The sequence below is a fragment of the Alexandromys fortis genome, unplaced genomic scaffold (genome assembly GCF_014885135.2).
Source record: "Alexandromys fortis isolate MF-2015 unplaced genomic scaffold, M_Fortis_MF-2015_v1.1 scaffold_3, whole genome shotgun sequence".
NCBI lineage: Eukaryota > Metazoa > Chordata > Mammalia > Rodentia > Cricetidae > Alexandromys > Alexandromys fortis.
In genome coordinates, this window is record NW_026067909.1 from 30,507,420 (window position 1) to 30,525,170 (window position 17,751).

General features: G+C 44.7%; 1 protein-coding gene across 1 annotated transcript in view; it reads right to left on the minus strand.

Annotated features, from left to right (window-relative positions):
* Myo16 (myosin XVI) overlaps positions 1-17,751 on the minus strand; it is a 297,006-nt gene that overhangs the window by 159,940 nt on the left and 119,315 nt on the right. Inside the window, exon 20 of the mRNA XM_050136512.1 lies at positions 3,859-3,931. Within this exon, the coding sequence (XP_049992469.1) occupies positions 3,859-3,931 (73 nt within the window). The remainder of the gene's footprint in view (positions 1-3,858; positions 3,932-17,751) is intronic.

Sequence of the window (17,751 nt, forward strand, 5' to 3'; positions counted from 1 at the left end):
GAGAGCAACCTCCACAGAGGTCCACCTAGAGAGAGCCAGAGAAGGCAAGCTGAGGTCCAGCTAAGGACTGGTATTTTCCTGAGTTCTTGGGTGAGGGAGACTCAAATAAGAGCCCTCTAGCTGAGTCCTCCAACTCTGGTTCCAGGTGTAGCCCATTCCCTGGTCGTGCCCAAACTGCTGACCCTGAGAATCAGGAACATCACAGGCATTTGAGCCTTTAACCTCTTGGGCAATCTCTGGACCCCATTACGGGTAGCATTTTAACTTTCCTTTGGTATCTAGGTGCCACAGTCCTTAATCTGCTCACAATCTCTTAACACTTAGCTGAGCAAACCAGGGCCAATGCTTTTCATGTCTCAGCTCTTTTGGATGCATTTAGATTGGTTTTAATTTATAGCTCTCCCTGTAGCCACTTTCCCTGCATCTTGTATGAAAATATCAGTCATCATGCACTCTCCGCTGCTGGGTGGTGTGGAGGGCGACCTCCTGGTTTATCTCATTGTGCTCTCCTGCCTTTGAGCTTTTACATTTCTGGCTGGATCATGAACATTCATTATGTAGGATCCCTCTCCTCACCTTCTGCTCCTACCACTCTCCTTTCTTGTTTTTCCATCCGTCCGTCCGTCCGTCCGTCCATCCATCCATCCCTACCATAGCAGACTTCTGTGCACCGAATCACCTAACACTACTGCAGAGTTCTATAATCTAGAAGATTATGTTCATTATTGTGGTAGTTTGAATGTAACTGACCTCTATAAGCTCGTAGAGAACGGCACTATTAGGAGGTGTGGCCTTGTTAAAGGAAGTGGGTCACTATAGGGGTGGGCTTTGAGGTCTCATATATGCTCAAGCCATGTCCAATGTCTCAGTTCACTTCCTGTTGCTTGTGAATCAAGATGTAGAATCCCCAGTTCCGTGCACCTCCAGCACCATGTCTGCCTGCATCGTGCCATGTCCTGCCGTGATGATACTAAACTAAATCTTTGTAACTGGAAGCTAGTCCCATTTAATGTTTTCCTTTAAAAGAGTTGCCAAGGTCATGGTGTCTCTTCACAGCAATAGAAACCCTAACTAAGATAATGATAAATCAAGAAGTTGTAACTATTAGAAAATTCCACCGCCTCCCTAAGCTGGAAGGCAGTGGGTATGTGAAAGGGACCACTGTCTTGGTTAACAGCATGACTGCTTTTATAGTGGGGGCTTTTGCATCCCACAACAGAAAGGTGCGAAAGGGCTCTCCAAATAAGAAGAGGTCCTCAGCAGCCTCAGAACCTGGAAACTATGGCATCTTGCTCTTGGGTTTCCAGACTCCAGAACTGTGGGCAATGACTGTGTGCTGTTTACCCAGTGTAGGGCAATTTTGGACAACAGCACAGAGACAGCGAAGCGTGCCACAGCACCACGCTGTCCGGGTAGGGTGACAAAGGACACAGAGGTAGGGAAGCTTCCTGCTACCTCCTCCAGGGCGTCTCTCTTCTAACCACCTAACGACGTTCGCTACAGAGCGAGAACCACCAGCAAACCCACTGCGACGTTTTCTTCCTTCCCGGTCTTATCCTCCACAAATTTCAATTGCAAACATATTTGATAATATTCAGCTATGTACAAAATAATGTACCAGACAATTTCAAAAACCGTGTGGAGCTGGCACTTTAGTCAATAGCTGATCATCCGTCAATAAGCTCAAAGCAGGGAGGAATGAATGCTTAGGGAGGCAACACTATCCCTCAGATGTGCTCATGAATACAGCAAGGATTCCTTAAGCATTGCCACTTAAGTGTGCAGTGGAACGGAAAATGAGGAAGTCCTGTTCGCAACAAAGGAATCCACAGAGAATCAAACCAGTGGCCTTTAAAAAAATGTTCATATGCAAATTTTGGAATTTACTGCTTCCAGGTAAAGATTTTGCATTTAGACTAAGAAACTACCTTATCTTTCCAGAAGATTCCTGGTCACCATTATGTACAGCAGCAAGGCGGACTTGCTAAGAAAATGGGATATTAAAATAATTATTCTTTCATAATCGAAGTCTAAGAATCAATCTTGACATTTTACCCATCAGTGCTTAAAAGTGGCATTTAAACAAAAGATTGATTCATGTGTTAGATCCTAAGGGAAAGCGTCCCTTCCTGACATGTAGAAATCACAAACGGTGAGTGTATTCTGAAATACATCATTAAAACACCCAGCAGAAAGAAAGAATACGGGATGCGTGTAATGGTGGGACAACATACACGGATACTGTGTACATCCTCTGAGAGCACAGACTGGACGTGTGACCTGAGCCTGGGTCTGGAATGACAGTGCAGGAGGCCAGTCTCCCTAGAATGGAACTTCCCGGGACATCCTCCCACTATGATTTCTGAAAAGTTTCTGCACCCCAATGAGCCTCTCCATTGGGGCAATGATCCAAATCAGACCAAAATCAAACCAAATCAGAAAAAAACCCAGGTTTAATGGATACCAATGCTGCCAGGTGATCTTCCAGCCCCCCAGAGAGAAGACAGGGAAGAAAGACCAGAAAGCCAAGTGTTTGTTCTATGACTTACAATTTAAATACCTTATGTGAGTGGTCTTGAGCATCTCTAGGGAGGGGTCATCATTTGGCAGCTTTCTCGGAGGTGGAATCTAGACTGAGGCAATTCCCAGGGGAGGAGGCTTGGGATGGAACTTCCACCTGAACATTCCAGACTCTTTGAATATAGGGATGCCAGGGGTTGTGGTGTGGCCTTAACCCAAAAAATTTCTATGTGTCATTTACTGGGACATGGGCAAACAGTGGATGCCATTGTATACATGGAGGTGTGTGTGTGTGTCTGTGTGTGTGTGTGTGTGTGTGTGTGTGTGTGTGTTGGGGTGCAGCTGCAGACCTGGGTGCAGTGGGCAAGGGCTCAGCTCATTCTCTTTACCTCCTTCATAACTACAGTTATACAACACACACAGGCAGGTGTGAACACGTGTGAAGAAAGAGACACCTGGCCTGTGTGGTTTTCTAAGTAGTGTTCTCTTTCCTAACCCTAGACTGGAGGACATATAGAGCTGTTTCCAGTGTCCCCACAAGGCAGGAAACTATACAGTGGGATATCCTACACCACTCTTGCTGCTGCTGTCGGTGCCTCGTCTCTCACTCTGCCAGCTGGCTCTTCACATAGGCAGGGAAGCCAGAACGACAAGAGACAATCCACCTTGGCCCAGATATCTCTGCCACTAAAAGTCACAGACCTGGACTTCACATGGATTCTATGTAACTCCTTGTCCAGTATCACTGATATCTACATCGTAAAGTAAGAAAATAAAGGCAAATAAATCAATCACAAATTACACATGAAGCTCCACAAACAAGCAGCAACAAATTCAGTTTTCTCTAAGTGCTGTGTGGTTATATGGCCCTCCCCCCATGCAGGTCACTAATATCTCTGCTTTTCTTTAACATTTAAATTTTAACTATTTTTAATTTGATTTAAAAACTATTCCTACAGTACTACTAAGATGTATGTACTGATAAGATCTTTCTCATCCTCAACTGGAGGTGAATGAAAGACAACTCATAATTCTCCAACCCGACTGTGTGGCTCTCTCCAACAATTCTGTGTGCGAATGTCACAGGAGATGAGCCCACAAATGGCAGCACAACATTCACGTGCACACACATAGCTAAGGACCTTCACAAGAACGGTGAAACTCAGGACTCTGAGCACATGAACCACCAAGTGATGATGGATCGGCCAGACACCAGGAATGCTAACTTGAACTAGGAGAGGGCATCCTTTGTTAAGCCCATATTTGAATATCTTAATACAAATCATAAGTTGTAAAATCGATTCACAATCACAAGATTAAAAAAGAAAACCAACTTACTTGCTCAAATTCATTCTTTTGAAATTCCTCAAAACCGAAAATGTCCAGTATTCCAATGTCCAACGTCTGTGGGCTGGAAGGAAACAGAGCAGAATAAACGGGCATTCTCAGTCGCCTCCCCTCCAAGGAGACTGCAAACCCACAGTGAGTCACAGCCGATTTCAATGGAAAATCAGCGAACAGTGACTTTGGAGTCTGGAGGAAAACTCTGAAAGTTGGCAGCGCCAGGCCACCCCTTTAAGGCTGCTCCTCACACCATACACGGATAAATGCACCTTGCTTACTAGGTTAGAAACAGACCTATGGATGGGTGACGTCATACTTGTTTCTCTGGAGTTGTGTCTGTGTCCTTCCCACTAGACCAGACCTGCTGGCCTTCAGAACTGTGAATCCACATGCTCTGTGGCTCCCTCTCCCTGTGTGCACTCCAGGTTCCTCACACCTTCTAAGGAAATGGCTAAAATATCACTAGAGGCCTTTGACCAAGGCTTTTCATTGGCTAACTATAGTGGTACCCAAAGAAATGCCTCACAACCAAGATAAGGAATTAAGTGTCATTCATGTGTAGTGCATTGATGTAGTAAGAACGGTCCCATTTACAGCGACTTTCTAAACAGAGCATTGCCCAAGTAGAGACAGTCAGGAGGAAACAGAGCATGCTCAGGAGAGGGAAACAGGATTTGTGTTTACTTCTCATCTTTGCTTGGTTATTTTGATAACTGGCAAATATTCTACCGATGCTTAAAAATTTGTATGAAAACATAGGAAACGTTCAGCAACAATGTTAGTCAAGAGAAAAGCTAGAAACAAATGTATTCTTTAGAAGAATTGGAAACTGTGTAACGTCAACCACATTAAACAATGCACAAGGATCCCCCAGAGGATAAAGCCCTTGCCATGCAGGCATGAGGACCTGAGCTGATTTTTAAATATCTGATTGGATTTTTTTTTTAAAAAAAAAAAAATCCACGGTTACAATCAAAATTAAATGTAAGTTTAGAGTACGGTGAGGAGGTCTGTCTGCAAGGCCTTAGGGGAAGGCATGCTTCTTTAGCAGCTGGTTTAGGTCCCTTACAACTGAGTAGGAGTTGAGTCTGTGACCTCCGTTCTAGGAACTTGCAGTCAGGGAGAGGCCTGTGGTGGCAAAATGACCAACATGGCTGCCATCCCCTGGAAAGCTCCGGTCCTGTCACACAGGTGTGATACTCTTATGTAGGCTGCAGAAGAGAGAAGCATACACAGCCTCAGACTCACCAACACCCAGTCTTTCAGGCGTAAGGAACATAGCTATGACGTAAACAAGCCTTTTTACGTCAATTTTCTGAGAGTCCTAATCGGAGCTTCCCTGGTGGCTCACAATGTACACGAACTTATTAATAAATTAAACACCGTTTACATCACAAAATATTAACTGCTGGAGCACTAGTCTGTTTGATCACATGTGTATGTGTGGGTGAGAGGTTTGACTCTTGAGTCAAACACACCATCGGAGCTGAGGTGTCACGGCAGGTAGAAACCAGATTCCTTTCCGTTCACCCTCATCTCATAGAGTTTCCCTGGAGAGTCCTCTAAGGCACAGGTAGGCTCAGGAAAGGGACTCCAAACATATTTAGTCACAAGATAAAAACACATTCTGAAAAGATGGTAAGTCAAGGAAAGTCTTAGGAGCCATGACAGAGTGGGGTTAAACCCAATTTCAACACATGACAAAGAGGCCTTCTGGAAGGCCTGGATGCAGGGCATTCTTTCAGGCAAGCTATTGGGAAGGAACCTCGGCAGAAAACCCTCAGCTAAGTTATAGGTGAATCGGCTTATTTGGCAGAGAGCAGACTAATAGGGCACCAGGACGGGTAAGAATTATTCTGGATGCCTTCCAGGCTTGAACCTCGTTGTTCACCTCATTGCCCTTGGGGGCATTTGGAATCACACAGAGGTTAGTGTTGGGGTGTCCCTGAAGGGGTTGACTGCTGTGGCACCCGCAAGCTGTGCATCCTTAAGTCATGTGACTGTCATAAAAATGAATGCGGTAAAAGTCTCTTGTACGCTTTTATCTGTGAAATCTGCAACGCAGTCCAGTGCTGTTAATGAACACGGTCCCCTTGTGAGAGCCTGCATTTACAGCCATGCCGTATGCAGACTCGTTACCAAGAATATCTCCAGAAACAGAGATCAAGTCAACCTACTATGTGGTTTAATTATTTTTAAAAACCATAAACAATATTTAAATGATATCAATGCTTGCATCCCGGATCTAAAACAACTCTCATTTCAGGATGATGGGAGGCTGGGTAAATAAAGCCTCGCTATGCCACCAATTGCTCTCTAGTTATTAAAATGATGGTTCTGCATCTCGGAAACACAGATGAATAGTTACTGTAAATGAAAACAGCAGGTGCAAAACACAGGATCTGAGGGATGAGGCAACGAGGGCCTTCAGACGTGCCTAGAGACAGCACAAATTGGAAGTCTGGAATGAGATTTGGCTTCCTTTGCTGAACTAAAGAAGTGATTGTGGAATGACCCAGAAATTCCACTCCTGGGCATGTATCCAAGAGAGCGAGCCCATATGTCCAATCGAAGACAGATACGAGTCTCTGGGGACTTCTTTGTTCATGCAATAAGACTGGTAATGCTACACCAAATGATGAGCCAGTTACCTGTGCTCTTATGTTGCTGTATTTTTTACAGGGGAATCTTGGGGCAGAAGCACGCTAAGAATGAGTAACTAATAACAGTTGAGAGTGCACCTTAATTCTGAACACTTAGTGGAAGCAGCCACCCAAGTAAAAGAAAAGGAAGGAGCCAAGTCACCCTGAAGATCATGCAGGGTCGTAGGTGGATGCAGAATCCACAGAACCATATAGATAAAGAGGAGCTAAGGTAGGCTGGCCTTCAGCGGAACAGTAAAGAAACTTAGGTTCCTGTGGATCCCAACTACGCAGAGAACAGAGTTTGCCAGATAAATAAATGCTAAGTGATAGGCTCTTAGATACATTTTTATCTTGGCATGAGTAAGTCCAGAAAAAGCTGAGGGTATGACATTTTATGACCATCCTCACCTGCTACAAGTCCCCACAGACCATTTGTTATCAGAAAGGTAACTGTGGGGGAGTGCATTCCAGATAAGGCTTCTGAGCAGCTCAGACCTTGAAGGAGAACTGCAGAAGTTCTCAAGTTTTCACAAAGTTGAACACAGTCACCATAGTATTTTAATACAACCCACCCTTGAGTTCATTTGTGTCCGGGAGGGTCAATTTTCATTGTCAACTCAGCCCCTGGGCATGGCTACTAGGGAGTTAGCAGAGACGATTAGCTGAGCAGGTGATACCTTCCCTGAATATAGACAATACCCGTCTACAGACCAGGAGTCCACACTGAATAAAAGGAGGCGGGGGAGGAGAAAGCCAGGCATATGCTGGCATTCCCTGCCCTCTTCTTCTCTTGTGGAGACATGGGGAGGGGTCTCAGATGCTTACTTCCGTCCCCATGGTCCATACTTCCTCACCATAATGGGTTGTATCCTCAAATCTTGAGCCAAGACACATCCTTCCTCCCTTAACTCACTTCCTGTTGGGGACTGGATCACAAGGACAAGGAAAGCAACCGGCACAGCCTTGGTCTACAATCCCATGTCTGAGGACACCTTCCACAGTCACCTGCTGTGGTGAACTAAAAGGTAGATTTTAGGGATGGACTCTGGACAAAGATGTCCCTTCTGGCAGAGGGCACAGATTAGGAAACCACAGGGCGTCTTGTGGTTGCCATGCGTTGTCACAGAGGGAGTTTTGATCCGGCAAGTTTGTATGTGACATATGAATCTTGGGGTGGGGCGGGGGAAGCCACAACAAAGAAAGAAGACCAGATTCATGCCCCCTGCTTTGTGTACATGTTCATAAGGCTAGTTCTGGCCTTTTCAGGTTGAGGGCCATGCAGTAGTCAGTATGGTTATCTTTTGCCTCTTCTGCAAGTGGATGCTGGGTCCTCATCTCCGGAGTACCCACTGTAAAAAGCAGTGGTGGAGAAGGAACCAGTGTGAGGATGGTCTTTTGACTTAAAAAACGTCCAGGATTCCTGGCAGTCAGTGGGAGAACCATATTGGAAAAGGTGGGGTTTGAAATCTGGAAGAAAATGACCCATGGTGTCCTTTCCACTTCAAGGAGGAAGCCGCCTGAGTCCCGGGTACTGTGAGGGCTGCTGAGCGAGTTGTTTTAAACTCGTGGGTCATGAAATCAAAACATCAAGCCAGCAATCTATGACTGCTGAGGCTCTGTGTGCTGACGATGGGAAATAACAAACACAGCTGCTAAGACTTGAGAAAAATTGAGATTTACTGGGAGAAGGCATTTCACTTAAGACCGCCTTCCTGTTAAGTGGTAGCTCAGGATAGCCCAGGACCTCCACTGATTAGAGGCATGAAAACCCAGCCAGCAGATTAAACCACTGTGCACACAAATCCACAGCCCCATCCTTAGATGCATTTGCACACACAATTTGCATGTTTCCAACACATTAGCCACCTGTCTCAGTCAGACTGTTGAGGAATTATTATCTCTGTTCTTCTATCTTTATCCATTTATGATTTTTTGTCCCTTCCTGCCAATTGCATTCTAACTCAAACCCTCCTTTTGCATTTTTACTGTCTTCTTAAAAATAAATGCAAACTTATATATGTATAGTACTACATACGTGACTACAGGTTTACAAATGTACTTGTTACTAGTGTCACGCCAGATCCCGATTCCTCCTCTCGTGGCAAGAACAGTTGTCACCAGCTCATTCAGCTTTCTGCACCTCTGCATGCTACATGGTCACCACTTTGCACCTTGGATCAGCATTTTCCTGCCCACACCCCAAGGCTCGGGTCTTCCTGTGTATTTTTAAAGCAAGCTTCTGGATATCTTTACAATTTAAAGCAGGCATTGGGTAACAGAAGTCTTTATCACCTGGAGGTTTCAGACCTTGGGGCCCTGTCGGCTGACTTATCCAAGTGCTGAGGGACACCCAAGTGAGCGGCCATGTGGGAAGCATAGGCATGAGACTAGCCACTGCAATGCACCAAGCGCCTCTCCTCACAGTGGCTTCCCGCCAGGCTGCCTGTCACTTAACAGCAATTCCTCCAGTTCACTGAAAGTGCTGGCAGCAGAGGCAGCAGCACCCGGTTAGGCAAAGTCTCAGACAAGGCATATCCAGATGCAAAGAGTCAGAGGACAGCCCTACTCTCAGGCATCGCTCCCATTCAGAAATGCTTTAGTGTACTCCAAATTTCACTGGGAGTAAGGAAATTGCTTACATAAAGCAGAACTGATTCGAAACCCTTCTCGCTTTAAAACAAAACCCTCATTGCCAGAGCCCCATGGTTTTATTTTTAAAACTGTCTTTTGTGCGTGTGTGTATGTGTATGCTAACAGGAGCCCGAAGAGAGTGTTGGATTCCCTGCAATTGGGGTCACAGGTCCTTATGAGCCGCCACATAGGTGATAGGAATGAAGCCTACACTTCTTGAAGAGCAGCCAGTGCTCATGACTGCTGAGCCACACCTTCAGGGCCCCCTCCCCCGACTACTTCACTAGAGGACACACGTTGGAAAAAAAAGCGGGGTTTGGAATAAGGCCTGTCAGCGTTTACACCCAAACCCTTCCTTTTGTTGCTGTGAAATCCCACCATTTTCAAAAGCTTGCTCGCTCTCTCTCTCTCTCTCTCTCTCTCTNCTCTCTCTCTCTCTCTCTCTCTCTCTCTCTCTCTCTCTCTCTCTCTCTCTCTCTCTCTGTTTCTTTATGTAAAAACACTGAAAAGTGCCAATCTGATGCCCGTTGTCAGAGTACAGAACGACAGGCCTAGCCTAACTCATATACATCAAGTTCAGTATAAGATAATCACAGTCAATATCCCTTCATCATGAATCTCAGCTGCACAGCTGAAGAAGCCAGGCTTGGGTGGCTGTGTCTCCAAGGAGGCAGTATGTACAGAGAGTAAAACCCAGACCAATTCTAGCAGGCTTTGCATACTGTGTGCAGCCTCCTTGATCAGGAGACATTTATAAAGCAATGGTGTTTAACTATGGTTACTGGCATAGCCTACCAGGACTTTCTGAGATTGGGGCTCAGCCTGAAGAATAGTGTGGTTACAAAAGCATAATCCTCCTGCCTCCACTTCCCTAGGGCTGTTGTACATCACCATAGGTGGCTTTTAGTTTGGGGCCAAGATAAAGACTTTCTGTTCCCCATTCTTATCCCTCTGGGGCACTGTTTATTCTGGCCTGACTTCCAGTACGCCCCACTGACTGCATGGGGAGTTAAGGAACTGATGCCTTTAAGGCCATTGAGCAGGATGGGTCACAGGTACTGAGAGGAGGGTGAGCAAGGGTGCAGGAGCTGCCCTAAGTTCTGTCCTTTGCATAAACAAACACACAAACAAAACACGTGTTGGCTTCCACATTCCTGGCTGGGGGGGGGGGAGTCAGGAAGTAGGATGCTGGATATTTATCTGCCCTAAAATCAAATTACTAATTACTTGGAATTTTTATTGAAACAATTTGGCTTTCAGATGCTATTCTCAAAGACTACAAGAGCCATCATTAAGGAGAAACCCTCTGACATTAGATGCTAGGCCACTCAGGTTTCCACAGATCAGCTGTGCCTCCTATAAACATGAACTGGGACCCAAGTAGACTGGCCTCCCTTCCTTGTACGAGCTGTGCCATTCTTGAAAACGATTCACAAACATTAGGAAGGATGTTTAAATTCAACCATGATTTTGTCCAAGGTGTCTGACAAGTTTTATAATAAGAATGGCACATTCTTACAGCTGTCTGTCATGAGGACCCTTACATCTCACCGAGTGCTAGGGTGTCTGGGGCTGCAGTCAAGTTCTTCCTGCTCCTCTAGATCTTCCTATCAGGAAATAGAAACACACGGGGGAGGGAGGTCATGAAAAACAGACGCAGTTACAGAGGAAGGGAAATGGAGACGCTTGGCTCTTCGAGAAATCACTGTGTGTGTCAGTGTGTATGTTGGGGGGAGTGGAGCGAGAGACTTGTTTAGAGAGCAGGTTTTGCTTCAGATACTTGCTAAATTACAGTTTGGGTTGTCATGGTAATCAGCAGAATGATTTAAACAAGTCTACCCAGAAATAGAAACCACTTGTACTGTATTCATAAAAATCAAAGAAATCTCTTTATTTAATGGAAAGAAAATTCTCAAATTTGAATGAAGGGAAACAGGGTGTGTCAGGTTTGCTTCTCTGATGAACTGCTGGTTATGACGTCTTAGAGAAGCTAAAACACGTAGGAAACTCGTGGGACGAGCTCAGAGATATTTAGAGGGTAGTTTATAGGCCTGGAGCAAAGAAAATCATTGAAAAACACCAAACAAACATTTAACTTGTAAACTCAGAAAACAGAAAAGCAAGGCTCAAAATGAGCAGAAGTAAAAAGACTGGGAACCATAAAACAGTTAAAAAAGTAATGTAAGACTTGACGATCAAATACAAAATATTTTTTTTTGTTTAGAGACAATTTGACCCAGACCAAAGGTATGCACAAACTAGAAGAGGCACAGAAATTACCACTACAGATATAAATTAACTGAAAGACTATAAAAACGCACCTACAATTGGCATGGTGGCCTTAAAGTGGGTAGTTTTGTAGCAAATATGTGACTCAAAAAAGAAACAAAATTACAAGGTCACAGTCAACCTGTTCCCTAACGGATGGAAGCCATTAAGAACATTGTAAAGAGAAGAGTAACACAGACCGCCCCTTGTACTCATGAGTGAGGTGAAAGACCTAGAATCTTGTCTCTCTTCATGAAAACAAAAGCAAACTAAACCAAACAGGACTGGCGACCTGAGTCAACATAAAAAATAAAATGGGGGCTGAGGGAGCCCAGTGATGAAAAGCCATGGCTGCCCCTGTAGAGGACCAGGTTTGGTTCCCAGCACCCATCTGGGTTCACAATCATTTCCAACTACAGTTCCCTCACCTCTGATGGTTCCTCTGACTTCTGTGACCACAAGGCACTAATGTGGTGCACATTCATACATGTAGGCAAACACTTAATAAAAATAAAACATTTAAAGTAGCTAAAAAATACTTTATAAATGAAAATGGACTTGTGAGTTGTGTGTAACAATAGTAATTAAAGATTAATTAAGTAAATGGGGAGAAGTGGAATTGACAAATTCAGATCTCATATATGATAGTCTGAAAAAAAGAGCTGGGTAGAGTTGGACAATGCCTTAATCCTAGCACTTAGAGGCAGAGGCAGGTAGATCTCTGTGAGTTTGAGGCCAGCCTGATTTACTTAGCCAGTTCTAGGCTAGAGCTATGAGACCCTGTCTTAAATAATAAATAAAATCAAAAATAAAAATAAAAATAAAATTGTCTCATTAAAAAGTAAACATTTAAAAATTAATTTAAAATACACATAAAGGCAAGAAATGAAATGGTTATCATTATTCCAATAGATCGTTTTTAAAGTTTAGATGAGATACAGCAGGTTTTCAGAAAAGATTATCTACCAGAATTTTAAGTAAACATGTTGCAAAAGGACAAGTAACGCTATTGTCATCATTTCGGAAACAAGACAAGATGTACCATCATGCATTCCCAACTGCATCTGGCGGTGCTGGCCAGTGCAATAAAACAGCAAGAGAAACAACAGGCACAGAGGGGAGAAGCATCCTCTTGATTGTTTAATTAGAAAATACTAAGCTATGCCATCAAAAATTTATCAGAACCAATAAGAAAAGTCTGCAAAGAATTTAAGATTTCTAGACAGAAGATCAACTTGGGAAACTCCATTCAGAATTTCAATAAACTGAACCATAACAGCGTCCATGGTAGGAACACCTAGGGATGTATCCAGAAAAGAGAAGCAGGAGAGACACTCTGAATGGACAGACAAGTACATTAAAGGCGTTGCTGACTGAGGGAGAGCGCAGCAGACAAACACCCTAATGCAGAAGTCACAGCCTAGGAGGGACAAGCCCATGGGCATCTGTGGGTGTGGTTATGGGCAATGTCCTCAAAGAATGTTTCATGAAAATCAAAACGAATACAGAAGGTGTATGAAGGAATAAAGATAACCAAAACAAGAGAAAAAACTCGAATCTCTTAACAAGAATCAAGTCATTACAATTATTGATATAATTTCAATCAGATTAAAACCTGGAGGGGATTGAGCACAGCTGTTCAAAGAGCAGGGCTCCTGGAATACCAAAGTCAACTATGAAATCATTTCAATCCCTCATCTGGGAAAGTAATATTTCTGATTTGTTGAAGATCTCAGAGTTTTTAGGGGGAAAATGTAAAATAGTCTTGTAATAAGAGAAGACCGATAAGGCCCTGCAGAAAGGCTAAAATATGCTGTTGTACATCCGTGACAAGTTGCCAGACCACGGTGCAAGGCTGCCTTGCTGGAAGAGTAGCTGCTCCATCAGAGAAATGCAGACTCATGCTCTGACTGCAATTCTGCCACAAAAGCCCGGCCCAGGGGAATCCTGGGTGTGTGTCAGAGGCTGTTCACAAGCCTGCAGCCCTGCCGGCAACTGAGAAAAATGTGGAGACTTAGCCATCTGCAGATGAAGTTTCTGGATCCACGGGAATTAACTCGGCAAGTGAAAGCAATTCTTTCTTGACGGGTTGATGCGGTTCAATCGCAAAACCAACACAGAGTTAAAAACAGAGCGCAGAAAACAGACCGCAGGCTCGTTCTTTGGGGCTTCTTACCACATCGTGTTCTTCTGCAGCGGTTGTGAGAAAGTGGACGGCTGCAGAGCCAAAGAAATACCCGGGAAGGACTGAGCCAGGTCTATGCCAGCAAACAGAAGGAACTTTTGCTTTTAGTTCAGGCTGTTCCTTCTGTCCTATTAAAAACAGAACGCTGAGTGCTATTCTCGCTACCTCGCGACCACAGGTAAACCGCTGTCTGCCATGTAACTTGTACTCACCTTGATTATTCAAACTTTTCTAACAAAGAATAAAAGATGACATATGATAATGAAGAATATCACTCATTAAATGGAAAAAGAAATCCTGGGTGCAACTACCTTCATCTTCCCAACAAATGCAAAGCAGGCATTTTATTATTTTTGAGGCATTTAAAAATTAATAACATAAATCCATTTATTGAGAATTAAGTGCTTTCAATAGGATTAACAATGAATGTATAAACTTGTCTTTTTTAAAAACCTGGTGCTTAGTTCTGTGCTTATCTCTGGATTTTTACTGTATATTCTACAGCCTTTCCTTTCTACTTTCCTGGGGATGACTTTATGGCTCGCAATCCTGATCGTTTAAATCTTCATTGTCATTCCAGTCAAGTACTACAAGGGGAAAGACAGTTCTTGAGCAAAGTAACGCTTCTACCGGGTTTTTAGACACACATCGACGCTCTAAATTTCACAGTGTTTGTCTGCTTTTGTATTTGTTAAATAAGGGCAGACAGTGTACCCTTTCCTGGAGCATAGCAGTTACCAAGTATGAAACAACAGAGACCCCAAACGGGAGTGCGAGAAGGAAGTGAAGGAATGTCTCTCATCACATGGTGTTGTGGATTGAGTGGCAAGGACCTCACAGGCCCAGACACTGGAATGCTTGGTTTCCAGGTACTGGAGCTGTCTGGGAAAGATTGGTAAGTGTGACCTTGTTGGCTGGCATAGGTGTGGCCTTGTCAGAGAAGGCATGTTGTTGGAGGTGGGCTTTGAGCTCGCTCCTCTCTCTCTCTCTCTCCCCCTATGATTTGGGGATCTGATGTAAACTCTCAGTTCCTGCTCCAGTCCATTCCATGCCTGCATATCACTATGGTGTTCCCTCACCATGGTAATTGCAGACTCACCTCCTGGAACTATAAGCAAGGCCCCAATTAAATGATTTCTCCTCAGAGTTGTCTAGGCCATGGCATCTCTTCATAACAATAGATAAATAGCTAAGACACACGGTCGAACACACATTCTTCAAATATGTATACTGGTTGGCAGCAGGGAGACTGAATGGCTTGAGAAATGCCACAAATATTAGCTCACCAGCCTTCTTTTTTATCCGACAGTCACCCTCAGTGCCTGATAAGGTGAGGGGGTGACCTCATGCCTCCTGGAGAAAGCTCTTGTCATTTTACATCACAAGCTGAGCCCTTCCTCTCTGTCTCCTCTCCCAGCATTCCCGGGAACATGGATGCTCCTATGTTCTTCTCTCTGTGGCACATACACCACGGATCTCCACCATCTCCTTGGCCCGGGTCCTATGCTGGCTGGTTTAAGTCACATTGACATAAGCTAGAGTCATCTGAGAGCAGGGGACCTCAATTAAGGAACTGCCTTCATAAGATCAGGCTCATATGTCTGAATACATGGTCTCCAGTTGGTGGAGCTGTTTGGGAAGGATTGGGAGGTGTGGCCTTGTTGCAGCAGGTGTCACTGGGGGCTGGCTTTGAGGCTTCAAAGGCTCGAGCCATTCCCAGTTAGCTCTCTGTGCCTCCTGATTATGTCTCAAAAGTGAACTCTTGGCTACTGCTCCATGCCTGCCAGCCTGCCCACTATGATGGACATGGATGAACCCAGTGGGATGAAAGTCAGGATAAATTCTTTCTTTTTATAAGCTGTCCTGGTCATAAGTCTCTTCATGGTAACAGAAAAGTAACTAGACACAAACAAAGTACAGGTTTTTTTTTTCTATATCTGCAAGGGGTCACCCAGGTCTGGCTTGACGCTTTCAACACAGAAAAATAATGTCAAAATCCCTCTCAAAAGGAGTTACAGGCCTATGTCATCTGCATCAGTTGGAGCCTTATCTCAGGGGTCCAGGGACTATAAATTATACTCCCTATTTTTTCTGAGGGTGTTATGGTGTCCTGGGCCTCCCTCCACGAAGAGACAGTCCATCACATACCCGCCTCTCAGACATTGCAGCCCCGCTGTTTCCCAGGACACTGGGAGGGGACCTGGGCAAGAACTGCCCATGGCGGTCCTTTACTGGGCTCTGTAAGAACATGTCCCGGGCCTGATGGGCAGATCAAATTCCGGGAACTCTGACAACAGAACTTGATCCTCTGTCTCCCTTTGCCTCTTTCCGTGGCGGATGTGTGTGCTGAACAAGAATGCAGAGATGAGAACAGGTGCTATTAGGTCACCTCCCCCCAGAGCCAAGAAGAACAATAGCGTCCCTAGAGGTCTGGTGGTCTAGAGGTCCCTAGAGTGAACTGGACGGAGGTGAGGACAATAGAAAGGGGAGGTGGGAGGAGCCACAGGGATGCTCTGCCTGTCAGTGGGCTAGGAAAAGAAGAGGCGGTCAGGGAGGCAGACTGTTTGCCCTGCTGCAGGTTAGCTCAGTGTTTTCAAACATATTAACATAATTTATAATACTATTTTGATTATTCTATTTTATAACTGTTACTGAATTGTTTGGGGGTGTTGCTTGTGTTTTGTTGTTGTTATTTTTTGTTTGTTTTTCAAGACAGGGTTTCTCTGTGTAGAGAACTGGAACTCTGTAGTCCAGGCTGTCCTCAGACTCAGAGATCCCCCTGCCTCTGCCTCCCCAGTGCTGGATTTGAAGGCCTGTGCCACCACCCCTTGCTGGTGATGTCAGTTTTTAATAGTGATATTGTCATCCACTCCTCCACAGCCAAAAAAAACCAATGACCCTAGAAAGGATTGACATCTGAAAACTGCGGTTTTAAAATGTATTTTTCTCAGAGAAGGGCTTGGGAAGGACTGTGGGGGAGGCTCCCCCTCACCTTCTCAGTTATTTGCCCTTTAACAATAAAATACACCTGTTTTAGGTTTTAGCTATTTAACAGGATTTTACCCATAAGGCACTAGTGTACATTGCAGATGATAAAGTTTTAAAGAAATATAAAGCATGGCTGTTGCAGAGGTTCTGGTCTGATCACTGCTATTGTTATTAGATCTGTTTACCTCCTTGCGTCAGGCCACTTTGAACTAAGCCTAAGAAACAGTTCCAGGTTGCTCCAAGGCTGACCTGCCTCTACTGTGGTTTAAAGCACCTACGAAGCCACACAGATGTCAAGGGCTCAGCAGATGGGAGCCCAGGAAAAGCTGACATTCATCTTCCAGGCAAACACACAGAGAGTATGTGTTTATCTCAATTAGCCAGTCATCCAACATACCCTGCCTGGCAACACAGGGTTTCCACAGAGCAAGAGGTCTTTGTGGAATTCAGGGTGAGAAAGTACAATTATTTCTTCATAATATGTTGCGGGATATTTGTGAACTATGCAAAGATGTATTGCATTTGTTTAACTATGTAAAGAAGTCTTTATTTGGGAGCCAGTTGCTTGCCCAAAGAAAAGGCCAACTACAATAATACAGCCATCTGACTTTAGCAAAGGAGGTGGTCATTTCAAGAGAAGGCACTGGTCTGCTTTGGCTTTGCTTGGCTCCTTCCACAGTACCGTTAAAGTACAGCTGACCGGCCTCCGCTCTCGCTTGAGATTTTCACAATAGAATACGTGCGGAAATATTCCCACCCCATCGTCTGTGTGCTCCCCACCTTCAACCACTAGGATATCAGGGTTCTAAATGTGCGGTCTTCTGCACAATTACAATGCTTTAAAACAAATGGGGTCTGGTGAGCCCCAAAAGCCTATCGTGAGGTCATACAATCATGATCTGACCTTCTTGGCTCAAAAAGTGGTCTTCAGAGTAGGAAGTGCTGTGGGAACTCCTGAGAGTTAGAAATGGGCCCGGTGGGGGCACAGCGGCCGGGACCGGCGGGTACTGACACAGTGGCAGACAACGCAGGCAACAGGGACCAGTGCAACACCAAGAGCAGATTGCCCCAGGACAATTAAATCAAAGAGGTAGGCCTTTGGTTGGCGAGGTCCCTGGCAAACAGGGAACCTGGTTCTTTTCCTGAAGACCCGTCTGAGGGGTGAGAGGG